This window comes from Electrophorus electricus, chromosome 20, assembly GCF_013358815.1.
Source record: "Electrophorus electricus isolate fEleEle1 chromosome 20, fEleEle1.pri, whole genome shotgun sequence".
In the NCBI taxonomy this organism is placed as follows: Eukaryota; Metazoa; Chordata; class Actinopteri; order Gymnotiformes; family Gymnotidae; genus Electrophorus; species Electrophorus electricus.
The window spans coordinates 6,476,974-6,493,337 of NC_049554.1; the positions used below are offsets into that span (position 1 = coordinate 6,476,974).

At 49.0% G+C, this 16,364-nt stretch overlaps 1 protein-coding gene across 2 annotated transcripts in view; it reads left to right on the forward strand.

Moving 5' to 3' along the window:
* Positions 1-541: 541 nt before the first annotated feature.
* The window catches only part of lrig1 (leucine-rich repeats and immunoglobulin-like domains 1), a 26,149-nt gene continuing 10,326 nt past the window's right edge, over positions 542-16,364 (forward strand). Inside the window, exons 1-3 of one of the 2 annotated variants that reach the window (XM_027015476.2) lie at positions 542-1,529; positions 13,135-13,206; positions 14,146-14,220. In XM_027015476.2, coding sequence (XP_026871277.2) covers positions 1,333-1,529; positions 13,135-13,206; positions 14,146-14,220 — 344 coding nt within the window. In that variant the 5' untranslated portion in view covers positions 542-1,332. Of the gene's footprint in view, positions 1,530-7,785; positions 7,946-13,134; positions 13,207-14,145; positions 14,221-16,364 lie in introns of those variants that run through there. The other variant, XM_027015477.2, reaches the window with a different exon arrangement.

A 16,364-nucleotide genomic window follows, 5' to 3' on the forward strand; every position in this document is an offset into this window, starting at 1 on the left:
AGGATTATGTTAGGGTTAGGGTTAGAGTTAGGGTTAGTATTAGTGTTAGGGTGAGGATTAGAGTTATGTTAGAGTTAGTGTTAGGGTGAGGATTAGAGTTATGTTAGAGTTAGTGTTAGTATTAGGGTGAGGGTTAGGGTTAGGTTAGGGTGAGGATTAGAGTTATGTTAGGGTTAGTGTTAGGGTGAGGGTTAGGGTTAGGGTGAGGGTTAGGTTTAGAGTTAGGTTAGGGTTGAGGGTTAAAATTAGGGTTAGTATTAGTGTTAGGGTGAGGATTAGAGTTATGTTAGGGTTAGGGTTAGGTTAGGGTTGAGGGTTAGAGTTAGAGTTGGAGGTGCTGCGATTTGGCGCCAGGGGTGGCGAAGGTGGGCGGGGTCAAGGCTCAGTGATTGACAGGAGATCACTGGGTATGAGCTCTCCAGCAGCCAGTGACATCCGGAGCGCCTCCGTTCCTCACGTCTACACAGCCAATCGAGAAGGAATGGGCGGGTCCTCAGGACTCCGACGTTTCCAGCGTGGGGCGATAGTACGTTGTGAAAAAAAAAAGGAAAAGTGAAAAGAGACGGGAGGGGAAAAAAAAGAAAGAAAGAAAGAAAAGCTGCACTGCTGCGATCAGAAGTGAAGTGACGTGAAGATCGGGACGCGAGGGTCTTCTCGACTGTACGGGTCTCGTTCTCTAACCGCAGATCCGGAGCGGCGGAAAGTTCGGAAGTGTCGAAGCTTTCAGCGAAATGTCGTTTCGCTCGTGTGTTTTTTTTTTTTACGTTATTCTTTAATCACTTTGTAAAGTTTGTAAATCTGAGCGCTGCGATACCGCACCTCCCTATCTCCGCGTTCGTGTGGCTCGAGGAGCTCGGAAGTTTGCACCTCCGTCCGTGGAACGTGTTTCCATGGAGTCCGCGGGAGATATTTTGTTCAGTTTTTCATTTCTTAAGAATGGTGAATTTGGCCTAATAATAATTGTGCAGGTATTTTAAAAAACAAAAACCACCACCGAATGTGACGGTACACCGAAATGTCTGTATAGCGCTGGTCTGCATTGGCCGGTGTGCGCGCAGAGCTCCGGTCGCTTCGCTTCGCTTCGCTTCGGTTTCAGCAGCCTGCGAGCTTCGCGTGTTGCCCCGATCACCGGAGCTACGGGGCAAAAGTTTGCGGAGTTCGTTTGAAGTCGTGCCCCTGCACCTCTGCGGAACAACTCAAGATAAATTCGCTATTGTGGGATAGCTGACATGGTGACGGTGCGATAGCCTGATTGCAAACTGCATAGCAGTCCACGAACTAGAGCTTTTCCCGGTCTGTGGACCCGAGGATACCGAGAGAACCGGGTACAAAATGGCGGCGGCCCTGGGACACATCGGATCATTTTACGCGTTTTATTTAATTTTGTGCCTAAAACTGTTAATCATTGATGCGTTGAGCACGGACGTGTCGTGTTCCCAAAACTGTACGTGCACCATTGACACGACGGACTGCAGCAACATGAAGCTGACCCAAATCCCGACAGATCTGCCGGAGCGGACGGTCCGTGTGTGAGTATCGCCCGCTAGCTGCGGGGTAGGTGAGGGTCTCCAAGCCTGGAGGGCGGAGTACGGGGCTCGGGTACCCGGTTTTGAGCCGCTACCAGTAGCGTCATCCTTTAACCCCACCACCACGCGCAAAGCGCAGCCTGTGTGGAACTTTTCCCCACGCGCGGTCTAGGCTATTGTCACGAGCCTCCGAACTATTATTAGAGCCCGGTTTTGATTTCAGTATGAAGCCATGAACAAAACCGGGGCCCGGGAACGTTTCCTGATGAGTGATCAGTCGTGAAAGGCCAACTGGCTTAAATGTTTTTAAATGTTAAAAGTACAAACTATAATAAGCATATTGTGTTTCTTCTCCAACTTTGACTCTTTCTCTCTGTAAGTGAACACTTGAAAGCAATTAAGACTTGTCTTCATGTGCATATTCGCCGTCGCGTATATCACCTGTGTGCCCAGATTATTGCTTTGCTGCATTATTCATTACAGAAGAAGCGAGACCCTTTTCGGTGTAGCGGTAACGGCGAGGTTGCTCGCGCTTTACGTTTTCGCGAGACTTTTATCAGGGTGACGTCGCGGTCTGTGAGGGGCCCGTGCGTCCCTGACACGCGGTCGTCACCTCGGCTGATGGACTGTCGGTCTGAGAGCTCAGACGGCAGTCCGGCTATATTTATTTCTTGCGTCGAGCAAGCGAGAAGGGCAGCCTAAACGCTAAGTTCAGACGTAAGGTGCGTTTGTATATATAAGTGTTTTGCAGACATCTCCAACTGAAATGTCCTGTTTTTCTGGTAACCTTGTGTGACACTACTACCATCTCTCTTTCTGTCTAGTGTAATTATATAAAATACAACTTTGTCGTCCCATCTGGGAAACCTTATTGATGTTTCCTCACTTCCATACAGTAGTGAGTGTTGTTTTAGATCACATGTTCTTCAGTCCAGACCGATCCACCTCGCTCTTATCTGCTTGTGTGTTTCTTCCACAGTGGAGACGTTGCAGGCTCCTGGCGTTTTACTGCCTTGTTTTATCTGTGAAACGCCTCCGCGGCACGTTTCATCACCGCTCAAGATGTCCACCTTACGTCGGCGCTCCTTTGTCGTCTTATAGTTCTTGTCAAAGCACTGGGATTACTGGATGGTTATCACAGTTTATGATGGCTATCAAACCAGTTTCAGCTAGGTGGTGGCACTGATCGTAGCGTGAGGTTTTCATCGTATCATCGTTATGGCGGTTGTTTCCATGATGTTTGGGCCCCGTGTTCCAGGATCTTGTTTTAGTGTGAACCACGGCCTGTGGTTGACGTCTCTAGTGCAGACGCCGGTGGATGTGCAAGGGGGACAGCCCTCCTGTTCTGCTGGTGCGTGAGTGACGGGAGAAGTGAGGAGCTGGCGTGGTTACGGAGAACCTGCTTAGTAAACGACGTCTCCTCAGACACTCTTTTGGCATCTGCACTCACGGCAGGACAATCTGGACGTGTTTTAGGCACCGAGAACACGTCGTTTGTATGACGAGTGGACTCGATCACATTGAGGACGGGGGTCCGACAGCGTGATTCATGATGACCTGAGAGAGCCAGTTTGAGTGCAGGACCGTGGAGGAAGGTGGTTGTGCGGTTCGTCTGACATTGCGGTGGCAGGTGCATGGGAATGCCTGGTGACCCACTTCTCAGGGCAGGGCATCTGATCCAGGATCAGCTGCGGCCGTACATATCTCAACGATAGGTTCTGTTAGAGTTCCTTGCTGGTTTGGTGTTAATTTCATATGCGCACCATGCGCTGTCAGTAGCCTTGTTATGCTTTTCAACAGGTTGGTAATAGTAATGCGTACTCTTTCATGGGCAAAATATCCTCCTTGCCCCTGAAGCTTTACGCCGATGGCCATAGTTCATGATGTCAGTGTGACACCCGTCACCGTAGTGGAATCGGGTCTCGTTAAACACCTACTCAAAAGGTCAGTTGCTGGGTCCCTTTAAACGGGTGCATTTCTTGTGCAGCTGAATAAGTGACATTTGTGTCGCTCGTGATGGACACCTGGCCAGACAAACGTTTACAGATCTTAGAGACTGAATGTTAACATGGGTCCTTTAGGCAATGATTAAATGAGCGTTACATGTAGAATTGCAAATATAATGTGATACTGAAGTACGAATTCAGTTGGGAAGAATTTGGCCAACTTTGGCACTCTGTAGCTGGGCAGAACAGATGAGAGAAGAAGGATTATTTGACTTGCTAAATGGACAAGTATATAAATGTCCCCCCCCTTAATAATAATAATAATAATAATAATAATAATAATAACCTAACAAAGCCTGAAAGGTCTGACGGTTGTTTCCAAAAGCAAGGGTTACCACCTACCCTCTTGGCATTTCTCAAGCCTGAGACTGCTGTGTAGTTGGACTCCTTTCTGCTGTCAATAACAGCTGCTGTGGCCGTCTCAGGGAGAGGACAGACGTGGAGTTTGAGTGTTGGTCTGCAGTACGTCAGTCATGGGCCAGAAAACCCCTCGCGTGGGGCCGGAAGCCTGCAGACATGCCCTGCGCGAAACATCAAGCCCTAATACCTCCCTGTTGGTTAAATCGTTTTCACTGCGTGCTCACAGGTCACCAGCGGGAACCTTGGTGTGTCCTTTCCAGACCATTTCCACTGTCCCACTGTGGAGCGTTCCTGCTATAGTCAAACACTGGCCATAGTCTGGATTTGTGTGTGTTAAAGGGCTGTGTAAATGTAAATTTATGCTGTTGTGCATAGGGTGGAATTTGTTCATAATACACTGAGGAATATATATTTTTTGGCACATTTTATTTTTATTACAATTATTTTGAAACTGATGTATTTTTGACTTTCCTGCTAGTGAAGAGGGCCATGAACGTTGCCGTCTGTTCAGTTTAAGCGGTTGACACTGTGTGGGGATGCTGGTGGGGGTTGGGGACATCTAAACTGTCCTTTTTAACCCATAATCCTTTGCATCCTTTTGTTCATTAACACCACCCCCTTATTCAGTGAATGAGAGCCTGGTAGACGTGTCTGTGTTGTGGTGTGCCACTCTCCCAGTGGCTGAGAATAAAAGGCTACTGTGTGCAGCGTCCCGACTGAGTTCCACAGCCGCGGGGCTAGAATAGACACTCAGTCCTGCCTCCCACCCTCCCCGCTGTCCTGAGCAGCCTACAGGGTCCTGACCTCTGACCCTGGGGAGCGGGAGTGTGGCTTTGTGAGCGGAGGTGGGGGTGGGAGTACGGTGTGTGCCCCCCCCCCCCCCCCCCCCAGAGGTGTTGGTAAACAAGCTGGCTGAATTTTCTATTACCCGCCAACGGGTTTTTTGTGTGTGTGTGTGTGTGTGTGTGTGTGTGTGTGTGTGTGTGTGTGTGTGTGTGTGTGTGTGTGTGTGTGTGTGTGTGTGTGTGTGTGTGTGTGTGTGAGGGGGCCCTTGTTAGATTAGGGTGTTTCTTCACTATTTGACTTTGTAGAGTTCTTAATTAACACGCGAGGGAGTTCATGACCGGTTTGACTCTCTGTTCTTGGTGTTGGTAGGCACGTCCTCAATCGATACGCATCACGATCGGGTTCAAAGGTTAAGGGTTATGAGCTGATGGGATGCAATATGACTCTCAGCACTTCTCAGGGGGGGCCATCTCATGTGAGACTTCTGCATCACTGAACGTGAGGTGTGCTGAACGGAGACACCGACTCCTTCCGCTGCCATCACGAAGTCTGCGTCGCGGCCCGTGTTTTTCTACCCATCAGTCCCTGATGTGTCGTAAAGCAGCAATCACTTGTCGTCCGGTTTCTGTGCCGTCCTGTTGCCGCATGTTTGCTTAGACTGCAGCGGTAATTTCTGTGGTAAATTAATTTGCTTGCTTTACTGATGTCTGTGTTAGGCTGTGGTTTGGTCACTGTGGTAAATATAGCACCTACACCCATGACTCGCTGTCTGGATGTGTAGTGCAGGACGATGACGTACTGTACGAGTAGAAACCTATGTCCTAGTGATGTAGTCCATGTGGGCTGTAGCCTTCAGCTTTGTGTGTGACCCACTTGATCAGTGTGTGTGTCTCTCTCTGTGTCAGGAATGTGTGTGAGAATGTAGTGCATTGCTTGCTGAGGTGTTGAGCTAGGCCTGCTGATCTTTGATGTAGCAGCGTCCTCGGTTCGTGAGACGAAACACTTCACGCTTGTGCCCACGCTTGAGCCCTGGTTTGAGTGACAGTTCACACCTTCACAGCTCTCTTGGCCTGGGGCATCGGCCTGCGGAGGTTCTCCAAAGGTTTTGAGATGGTGAGGAAGTTTTGTGAAGCCACTGGCCTAAACACGCACAGCATCTCTCTTGAGAAGGTGCCACGCTGAAGGTTTGTCTGTGTTCGGAGGCTTGTTAGAGCGCAGGGAACGTGTCTTTGCACTGAGTGCAAAAAATGGAGTGTTTTTGATGTACGAGCGTAGCATGCATGTTTGGTTAGGATTACCATCAGACCCGTAAAGATAACGCCATCACGTTTTGCCTCATCAGTCATCTTCTCTACAGTCAGAAAAGTAGATTCAAATGGAATTTTACCAATATTTGGAGTTCTGTTTCTTTTAAGGCATATTTAAGCCCTCCTCCCCCGCTAAAGAGAGCGTCTACCATGTGAGATTGATGGATGAATCATCTGGTAAGAGTTTGGAGGTCTGGAAAAAACATTAAGAGGGGGGAAGGGGAGAAAATGAGAGTTGGAGAGGATGGGCCCTTGTGGGACACCCCCAGTACATGTAGATCTGAGACCGAAAATCACCACCCAGTGTCCTTCAAAGCCCTGTCCGGTTTCATAGCGAATCATGGACAAAGACTTAAAATGTCTCTGTTTTGACCAAAGAAAGAATATTAGCCTATCGATATTTTTACATGTCATTGCTTTTGGAAGGAAACTTTACATCTGAAACGGCCATGTTGGACGAAAAAAAAAATCGTCTTTTGGGTTAAAATAAAGTTTGTTTTACATTTTATCAGATCTTCGTGGGGCTGTGATATTTCTTGTTGGCTTTCGGTGAGTCTGCCTCGCCAAAGGTCTGGTCTGTTCCGCTCAGCGTGAATGCTTATGTTGTAAATAAACTCCTCGTAACTGGAAGAGCTGCATATGTGCCGTCTGCTCCGTGTTCTGGGATTTCGCTTGAAGATTGTGCAGCGCTTTCGAGCCTGAGGAGATTTAAACGTCCTCTGTGCTGTCTGAAAGCCCTTCGCTGGCTGCAGTCTGAGACGCGGTGTTGAAACTAATGACTGTTCAATGAGAGTCTAATCCTCCCCCAATACAAACACAGGGACCCTTGGCGACATCTAAGCCGGTCCTAACGTACTTGAATAAATATATATCTCTAACTAGCTTTTCTGCACTTGCTGCTAAATTGCTGGTGTAGTAACTACACATATTTTCCTACAAGCATAATAAACAGTAGAGGGGGGATTTGTGCTGTGTAATTATCACTCACATTCTTCCTAGTACCAGGCTTAATGGTGGATGTGTGTCTGATTATTATGGTCTGCCATAAGTCTTGGACACAGTCTTTCCTAACAGTGATAATGTAATTACCTCGTTTAAAAGGAGCTCTTCAAAGGAGGTCAGGCTCACGCAATCAAGCGTGATTTGTGTTTTGTTCTCTGTGTGTGTGTGTGTGTGTGCGTGTGACCCCAGTTTGTTGTGTGCCCGGGACGAGGGCGGTCCCTTTGCCCGTTGTGGCATGTGTTTGTGTGGCTCCTACGTTTGTTCTACAGTCCTGAACGTGGACCCAAAATTTACACAGCTTCAGCTAAAACAAAGAGGCTTGGGGGAGAGGCTGACGGCAGGGCCGATTGGCCCTGGCATCAGTCTGTCAGTATTTAAGCACACCCCCTGGCCATTGCCTGGGACGTGCAGCTTCAGTGATGCACGCTTTATTGTAAAAGCTTAGAATGGACTCGCATTAATGTTGGCTGGTTTGTTTGTCATTATATATCATGGTGAAGTGTTTTCTGGCCTAGTCTTTAAGTGGAATAAAACAGACTTTGAATTGGGGAACCTACACTGAAACTGTAACTTTCTTCGTCTGTTTAATCCAGCCCTAAATCTCTGAGTGCTGCTCTGAGTACGGAGGTGCTTCTTATGGATCACGTGGACCTGTGTTAGTGTTGATGTCTCACAGAGTTGTTTGGTCTGTGGGAGGGAGAGCTCCTGGATTCCCTGTTCCCACCGTTGCCCTGCTATAAAAGTACTTTATGACAGGAAAGAAAGAGAGAGTGAGGGAGAGAGAGAGAGAGAGAGAGGAGTGGAGTGCTGTGCTAGTGGCTGACTCTGAGCTGGAGGCCGTGGGGTTACTCTTTGACTAGTTTATGGCCTGCTAGAAGGAGCTGTGGGTCCTCTGTCTTCCAGCCGACTGATGAGAGCCCATCACTTCACACTGACATGAGGGTTGGTCGATAAGAAGGTAATGCAGTATACCCCGGTATTTGAAAACGGTGACGTAATTAAAAATGTAGTGACGGTATTTAAAAGTGGCGACACGAAAATGTATGTTTCGCGTCTATCTCGTAAACAGACAATAACGCGTTGGGCTTTAGAGGTCACCGATTGGTGACTGAGGTGCTCAGTTTGGTGACGTCACACGTTTACAGCGAGGGCGGGAAGCCAGCATGGCTCGCGGTGAGTCTAGCGGGCTAATTTAAAAGAAAAATTAAACTGCTGCAGTTTGGATTTGTTCCAAATCAAAAGGGCGATCCAGCGAACCTTGATGAACCCGTGTGTAAGATTTAGCTAAAAATGGTCGCAGATGAGGACGGAAACACGTCGAATATGCCCTCGCATCTAAAAACGAAGCACCTTTAAGCACTTCACAGATGCCGCCGACCTCGAAAAGCGGCCTGGTCGCTGCTGGCAAAACCACAGCGGCACTTTTGTCAGATGCACAAAATGTATAAGGGACAGTGCGCAATGGAAAGTGTGTACGTTAAGAAAACACCTCTCTAAACAAATAGCGTCGCTATTCATTTAAAGCCATGGTCCAAACACATGGTTGCCAGTTTGAGCTACCTGGAAGGAAATGCCTCCCTAAAATAGCGATCGCCGTCTTGCATATCAAAATTCAGCAAGTTGTACAACACGTGCTACTGTCGACTGCGGACAGGTATTCACTCATCGGCGAACATGAGCCCATACACGTCGCTGACCGTCCACTTAATCACACCAGACTTGAAATTACTGTCTCGAAACTACGTTTTCCCCCGATAAGCTGGTTGAGAAGAACCGCGGCGATGGTCGCGGGTAACGTAGCTGAAGTCGCAGAAACCGTTATGGTCACAGTCTCAGTTTGGCAGTGTCGCGCGAACTGAAAGACCAAAATTTTTTTGGTTACATTTACCTGACGATTTTGTCCAAAGCGACTTACATTTATGACTTGAGTACCACTCGAGTAATTGAGGGTCTTGCTCAGGGGCCCAACAGTGGAAACTTGGCAGTGGTGGGACATGAACTGGCAACCTTCTGATTACAAATCCAGTACATTAACCACTGAGCCACCACTGCCCACAGCACACAATACTGTTATCCCTGTTCAACTTGCTCAAGCCCGACAAAGTAAACCCGTTAGTTTTTCTGGTGAGAAACCCTGAATAATGTAAAATATGCTTTTGTTTAGAATCTTACCGTCGTTTGCTTAACGCACCACGTGTGAGCTGATTTCAGTTAGCTACTAAAACAGTGCTGAACCGTTGAGCTGCTTTGTGTTCATTATAAATGTTCACGTTATAAATGTGCATGTTTTTGTCTTGTTGTTAAAGCCTGAAGTGTGTTGCACTTGTTTTTAGACTGTTCAGCGAGACCTTAAAGCTATTGAAACTAAGTAGTGTAGGGTAGGTGTGTTGAAACTAAATCAAACCTTTACAGCTTTTCAGATATAAACATATTGGGATGTGCAAATTAAGAAACATTTGTAACATTTCTGATTTATTTAAAAAAAAAGTTGTTTATTTACGTAACAAGTTAGTGTGTTAATCCTGCCCCCTCTCCCAACCCCTGGTAATACTGCACACCACCATTATCTGAAGACGGTATGCAAAAATACTGCCTAACCCTAACTGACATCACTTCACACTGACATCACTGGCACTTGCGCAGGGTGAAGTTCACACTCAGCATATTGGAGATGAAGATGAGCCGATGAAATGCGTCTGTCACGTCGGCCTGAGTCGCGAAGCTTCTCGACTTCGCTGTCTAGACCTGTCAGGGGGCAGAGTTCTTACATGGGGACCTTTTTGTGTGGCTTTTTGGTTCTTGGAATGGAGAGATTCAGTCCTGGTGGGTCTAGCAGTTTGATTATGGACCTGCAGCCTGGATGTTGTAATCGTCTCATATCTCCATTATCTTAGCTGTAGTCCAAAACAGGGGCTCAGTTTTATTGTTGAACACCTTTTCATATATTGGGTCCCTTAACCTTTGTAGCTATTTTACAAATCAGTTTAACCTTTATGAAAAATGCGAATGTTTTCTCTGGCTACTGTCTGACGTAGGGAGACATTGCTGAATTATTGCTCAGCTTTGTAGGAGGGGGACATAAAGGGAAACTCCACCCACACTCGTAATGGCCGTGTGGGGCGTATTTATTGACCTGTGAACCTCTGGGGGGGGGGGGGGGGGGGGGATTGTGTGTGTGTGTGTGGCGCACCATGCCTGTGTCTCCACTGAACTCAAGGACACAGATGTCACCAGTAAGACATGGGTGAGGAATCTCTTAGCAGTAAAAGCAACAGGCACAAGACAGGACTGCCCGTTCACAGCTCGGCGGAATGTGGAAGTAGGTTGTGGGGCTTTGGTTGTGGGGGTTTCTCTTCAGCTCTCTGTCTGAAGTCCTGCTGATGACCCTGGAGTGGGAGGGGCCTGCTGTTGCGTGTGTTCGGAGTGCTGGGTGTGTTTTTACCCTGTTCTCCTGGTCTGCTTGCCTCCGCCTCGGCCCTCCCTGCTTGGACGTAGTTGTTGTTGTGTTTGAACACAGCGGTGCTTTTGATCGTGTTCTTCTGCTATCGCAGGGAACTCACGTGTAAATCCCAGTCGGACGCTTGGACTTCCCCCTTTGGTGGAAGAAAAGAGTGAAAAGAGTGTTTACACTGAACAAACATGCGCTGATGAATTGTGACCAAATTTCAGTGCCCATTGTAACAGGAATGTTCTCTAATGGGCCATGCCTTCCCACTCTCTTATAGGAGTCTCTTATGCACTGTTCTGAGATCAGCTTGTCACATGCCCATTGTAACAGGCATGTTCTCTAATGGGCCATGTCTTCCCACGCTCTTATGCACTGTTCTGAGATCAGCTTGTCCCGTGCCCATTGTAACGGGCATGTTATCTAATGTGTCATGTCTTCACACTCTCTTATAGGACTTTCTTATGCACTGTTCTGAGATCAGCTTCTCATGTGAAAAGTCGTCCGCATCATAAAACAAAGGGTTTACCAGCCTTTTCTAGTTTTGCGTGTTTTTCCTTAGGCTGGATCTCAAGTCGGAAGGTGGGAGGGTAGGGAGGTCTGGGTAAGAGGTTGACCTTGCGTGACACAGGTTAGCTTGGTGAACCCTAATTGATGTTCAACCTAATGTAACTCCCAATTTCAGAAATAAAACCTGGAAACGTTTCACCATTGAAACATTTCGGACAGAGGTGATGTCATTAAACAGGAAGTGACGGTGCATAACCCCGTATTAGGTCATGAGCCACCTCGATCAAACCTAGCTCTGTGAACGCCACATGGTGGCGCTGCTCTGACCTCAGCTGTAACCTCTGTCTGGCTTTTCGGCTTCCTTTCCTGTAAGTGCCCACGGCGGGTGGAAAGACAGAAGCCGTCTGGCTCAGAGTCTGAGTTATGACCCTCAGGGGTCAAGTGTGAGGTGTGAAAGTTAATGTTATCTGATAAGGTACGGCGGGCCGGCTGGTTGGGAGGGACTAGAGTGGATCGAGGTGAAGTGAAGTTGTATAAACACCCCCCCCACACGCACACTATACAGCAGCTCAGGCTGTAAATGGAGGGCGGGGTTGGTGGAAGAACTACGGCGTCTCTTAGAAGGAGCTGGCATGTTGTCCGTGCTCCTCGGACACGTTTGGACACCTCCGCTGTCAGCGTGGTCTCCATGCAGGTTTAGTCCTCTGTTCCAGAGTTTGGTATCAGATAGAACTACTATCAGATACCAACCTGCAGAGAGCCAAGCTGTAGATATTCAGACAAACTCTGAGTCTGACAGACGGGAGCAGCTACTGTCTTCAGTTCAGATACGTAAAAATAAATAAAAATCAAAATACCAAAAACCTTTGCGTTCTCGTTGCTTGTGAGGTTTCAGCCCCAGCATAACATCTCTGAGATTAACGCCTAATCTCTTCACCAGAACACACGGACTGGGCCTGGTGCCGCGGGTCCAGTGGGAAGTGGGCTCGGAAGGCTCGCTTTCCCCGGACACACGACACCAGCCGCTCGGTCTGTGCTCCCGAACAGAGGCTCTTTGAGTCTGCCCTCCCCGGCTTCATCAGAGCTGCTTTTAGCAGTGCACGGTTTGTCCTACATTTGCGCTGATCGCTGTCGCAGATTAGCCACGGCCCCTCCCCCGTCCTCCGGCAAGATCCGAAGGAAACGCCGTCATTTTTCAATTTGCTCCAGTGCAATTATGTAATTAGCTTCTGTAAGCAGGGTAACGATTTAGCACTGCGCGACACCGCCACGGTGGAAGAGCCAAGCCTGTGATTATAGTGCTCTGCCTTTAGGGCAGATCGCCCTCTATTAGCTCAAAACACACCCTCACACACAAACATTGTTTTTCTACCAACCCAACCTTTTATTTTTTTTGGAACAGCACTTTCTTTCTTGTCTTCCTGACATGACTGAGTTAAGCCCTCTGCGACTCCTCCTCCGTTCATCCCCAGTGTTGGACCATTTTTCCTGTTAAGTCTCACGGAAAGGTTTGTCCTGAAGCCGGCCGGAAGCTCAAGCAGGGCTCTTCTGCTGCTGAAGTGTGGGACACCATGACAATGCCCCACTTATCTGCAGTCAGTTTATGTTACCGGAGGGTCGCAGCCAGCGTGTTCTGAATCCCTGGCACAGCTCACATCATCCATGCGTTACCTGCACGAGCCGGGTTGAAGGTTTTTATAGCTGGATGTCGGGCGGGGGGGGTGGGGGGGGCTGGCCATAGCAGGGCAGGGCGGGGTTAAGGGCGTTCTGGCAAAGGGCCATAATTAATCTCCGCGGTTTCAGCAGGAACAGCGGGAGACGTGGCCCCTGCCAAGTCCTCTACACAGTGAGAGACACAAGTGAGACATGAGGGAGACATGAAAGACAGGAACTCTTAATATTAAGTGTCTCCTAGCGAGTTGTGAGCAGAGTGCTTATCGACGTCTGGGTGGAGCGTGTTAGCAGATGTGCTGGGATGATGGATAGCACTATGGTGGGACCGTGATTGGCTGGTGTTTGAGGAGAAATGGAGGGAAGGGAATTTTTGGGGGGGTTGGTTTATGCTTTTGTAGAGTTTGGTAAATAGATAATCTAAATGTACACATAGTCAAACATGATGATGATGATGATGAGATAGTAACATGTATCAGGTTTGAGACCTCTCTCTCTCTCTCTCTCTCTCTCTCTCTCAGAAACCTGAGCCATAACAAGCTGGCAGTAGCTGATATGAACATCCTCTCCAGTCTACCCAACCTAAGAGAAGTGTGAGTAGAACAGAAGACTTTGTGTCTTTGAATCTGTAGGCACACACGGTTCCCAGATCAGTCCAGCTCCCGAGTAAGAACTCGGATCACCTACAGGAAGACCTGCAATCCCAGACTGCTTCCTGGAACAGCTGTCTTCCCGCGACTGACCTAGGATCTGAGCTATAATTTTAAATCTTGACGCAAAATTGAATTTTTATTCTTACAACGTAAATTTAAAAACAAAGTGTTCTCAGAACTGATCCAGCATCAGTTTAAAAGGCTAACGCCGGCATGTCCACTAACCAGGACCCCGTAAAACAGAGCCATGCGTGTTCAGTAGTCTCTGCGGGGTGGAGGCTGAGGAGACGACCCTCTCAGTCCCAGGAATGATCTCACCCGTGCTGGAGTGGTTAGTCACCTCAGAGCTCCAGTTCCGTCCACTTCATCAGGTGCTTCAGGCTTTTTGTCGGAGGCTATTGTCCTGGACGGGGGGGTGGACGAGGGGTGAGCTGGGGGGGGGGGTTTGGGGAGCAGAGAGGAGCTTTGCTCCAATAGGCCCTCCATGATCACCTGACACCACTCACTAACCTGCCCTGTAAATATTTTATACAGCAAGGGGCTAGATACAGGCCAGAGAGGTTCTTGTTCTCCCACTCTCACTCTCACTTTGCATTCACTCCCACTCTCTCTCACTCTTTCGATCAGGCTCCCACTCTCCCTCACTCTCACTCTCTCGATCAGACTCTCACTCTGTGTTCCTGGTCTTGAACACAAACTGCCCATGATCCTCCATTGTCATTCTTTGCTCTGTTAGCTGAGTAAAGTGATTTCATGCGTCACGTCACTCATGTAAATAATAGGTTATTACTTCACCCCGTACTTCATCAGTAAAAGACCACAACGTTTATTTCCACTTGTAGTTAAAACTAAAGTGGTCTTCTTGTGTTTGTCCCTCAGGAGACTGGAGCACAACGAGCTGACGTCCCTCCCCGTGTTCGGGGACGGCCCGCTAGCGATCACCTCCCTCTCTCTGTAAGTGACCATCCCTGGAGTTCCACTCTCGGCTGTTTCTGGCTGTGGCCACGTTCTCCCCTACCAGAGCTCAGGAGAGTTCCCCGCTGGGCGGACTTGGAGGAATGGGAGTGTTTGCATTGATATTCCGCGTATCAGACAAGTCGAGTTGTGACGGACCCGCTTTCTGCGTATTCTATACCGTGCGCGTCTCTGCCACAGGTTGCGTGTCAGCCCCTCCCTGTAACCTTGTGTCATCTGTTTGAGTAGTGAAAAGAGCTGTGCTCTGATCATGTGACCTGATTTACATAAATTCCTCAGTCCCCTTTCAGGGGGGCTGGGCTTGACTTTAAAGGAAGCCGCACCCCTCTCGCAGTCATCTGCTGACTGTATGGATGCGCTGCTGTCGGACAGTGCTTGTCGCACGGGGTGGGGCATCTGGTGTGTGCGCGTGGGCGGGGCTAGGGTGGTTGCGTTTGCCTGGGCGGGGCTAGGGCGGTTGCGTCTGGTGGGGCGGGGAAGGGTTGCTTTTTTTGGCCTGGGTCAAGGCCTGTTGCTGTGCAGTGCTGTTGCATGCTGGGTAAATTTCTATCTTTACTGCGCGGCACAGCTGAGTGGCGGGACGGCCTCAGCTGCAGCTGTCAATCAAAGGGCTTACTGTAAAAAAAAAAAAAAAAAGTCAGGAGGGAGAGTGGGGGGGTGGGGGCGTCGACCCCATATCCGGAGAGAGGGCAGAGACTTGAGCAACTGAGGGAGGAGAATGTGTGTGTGTGTGTGTGTGTGTGTGTGTGTGTGTGTGTGTGTGTGTGTGTGTGTGTGTGTGTGTGTGTGTGTGTGTGTGTGTGTGTGTGTGTGTGTGTGAGAGGTAGAGGGAGGTGCCAGTTTCCTCCTATGTGAAACACTCTGTGACTCCTCATCTGCTTTCTTCTCGGATCGTCTTTGGAAATTTTGTGGTGTTCAGAATTCCGGTGTGGTCCCTTTAGCAGCTGGAATGTTGCAGAATGGATGTTCCTTTGTGTGTGTGTGTGGGGGGGGGGGTGCAGAGAGAGCTAAAGTTGTCTCATACTGAGGGTCTGATCGTCCAGTACAGCTAAGGGTGCCACACCGGCGTGCCTAGACACTGATCTCAGGCTAGTTTCTTCAGCCATGGGCCTGCACTTGGACCAACCCCAGTACTGATCTGGAATCATTGATTCCAAATGACTGATTTAGAATTAAGCGCTCCCTTGCTCTCTGTTTGTTCAGGTGGGGCAGTAGAGGGTAATGCCCCTCCTCGCGGCCCTGTCACTCAAACCTTCCCATCCTGCGTCCTAGTTAAACGGTCAGGTGTGCGCGTGTGTGCGCGCGCGTCTTGCTCGCCTGTTCCTCCTCCACAGCGTATACCTTCACACTCTAGTGGCCGGTCCGGTCCCTGGCTCTCCCGCCAGCCGTGGCCTTTCGCGGCGTAGCCACTCCGTGGCAGCAGGAAGGGAGGACGCGTCCTGGGGTAACTGGAGATCGGCGTTTTAAGGATGACTCCAACCCGACTTGGGAATATCGCTCCCTGCACACTGGAAAGAAGTTGCTCCCAGCAGCAGGACAGATCAGGTGTTTAATGGAATCTCAGGCCGTTGTAGAGGAACAGGTCAGTCTGACTCGTGGTGTATTGTTGCTGGAGTGTCCTGATTGACACGAGGATGACCAATAGTATCCCAGAAGCTCGGGGGCGGTAACAGTACTATCCATCAGAGCGTTGATCCCATGGCTACATGGTGATTCTGATGCATAATACACACAATGACATGCAACATGCTCTGACCTTGGGGGATGGGTAATGTCTGAACGTTTGGGATTGTGGGTATAGATCAGATGAGAAGTGACAGAGTTGTGATTGGACAGTGTTGAGAGTGTGCTGGGACTAGTGGGGACACACCGGGATGCGTTGGGGTACAGTGGGGACATGTCAGGGGTCACCAGGCTGTGCGTGGGTGTAGCCGGCGAAAAAGAAAACTGTGATTTGTGATCCGGTTCTCAAGCCACAGATCTGAGGGAGAGACAGAAATAGAGAATCAGACATTTCCCCATGAGACATTCCCCATGTTTTGTGAGACAGGCCACCCTCCTGTTATGTGAGACAGGATGTCTTCAGGGAGACAGGCCACCCTCCTGTTATGCGAGACAGGATG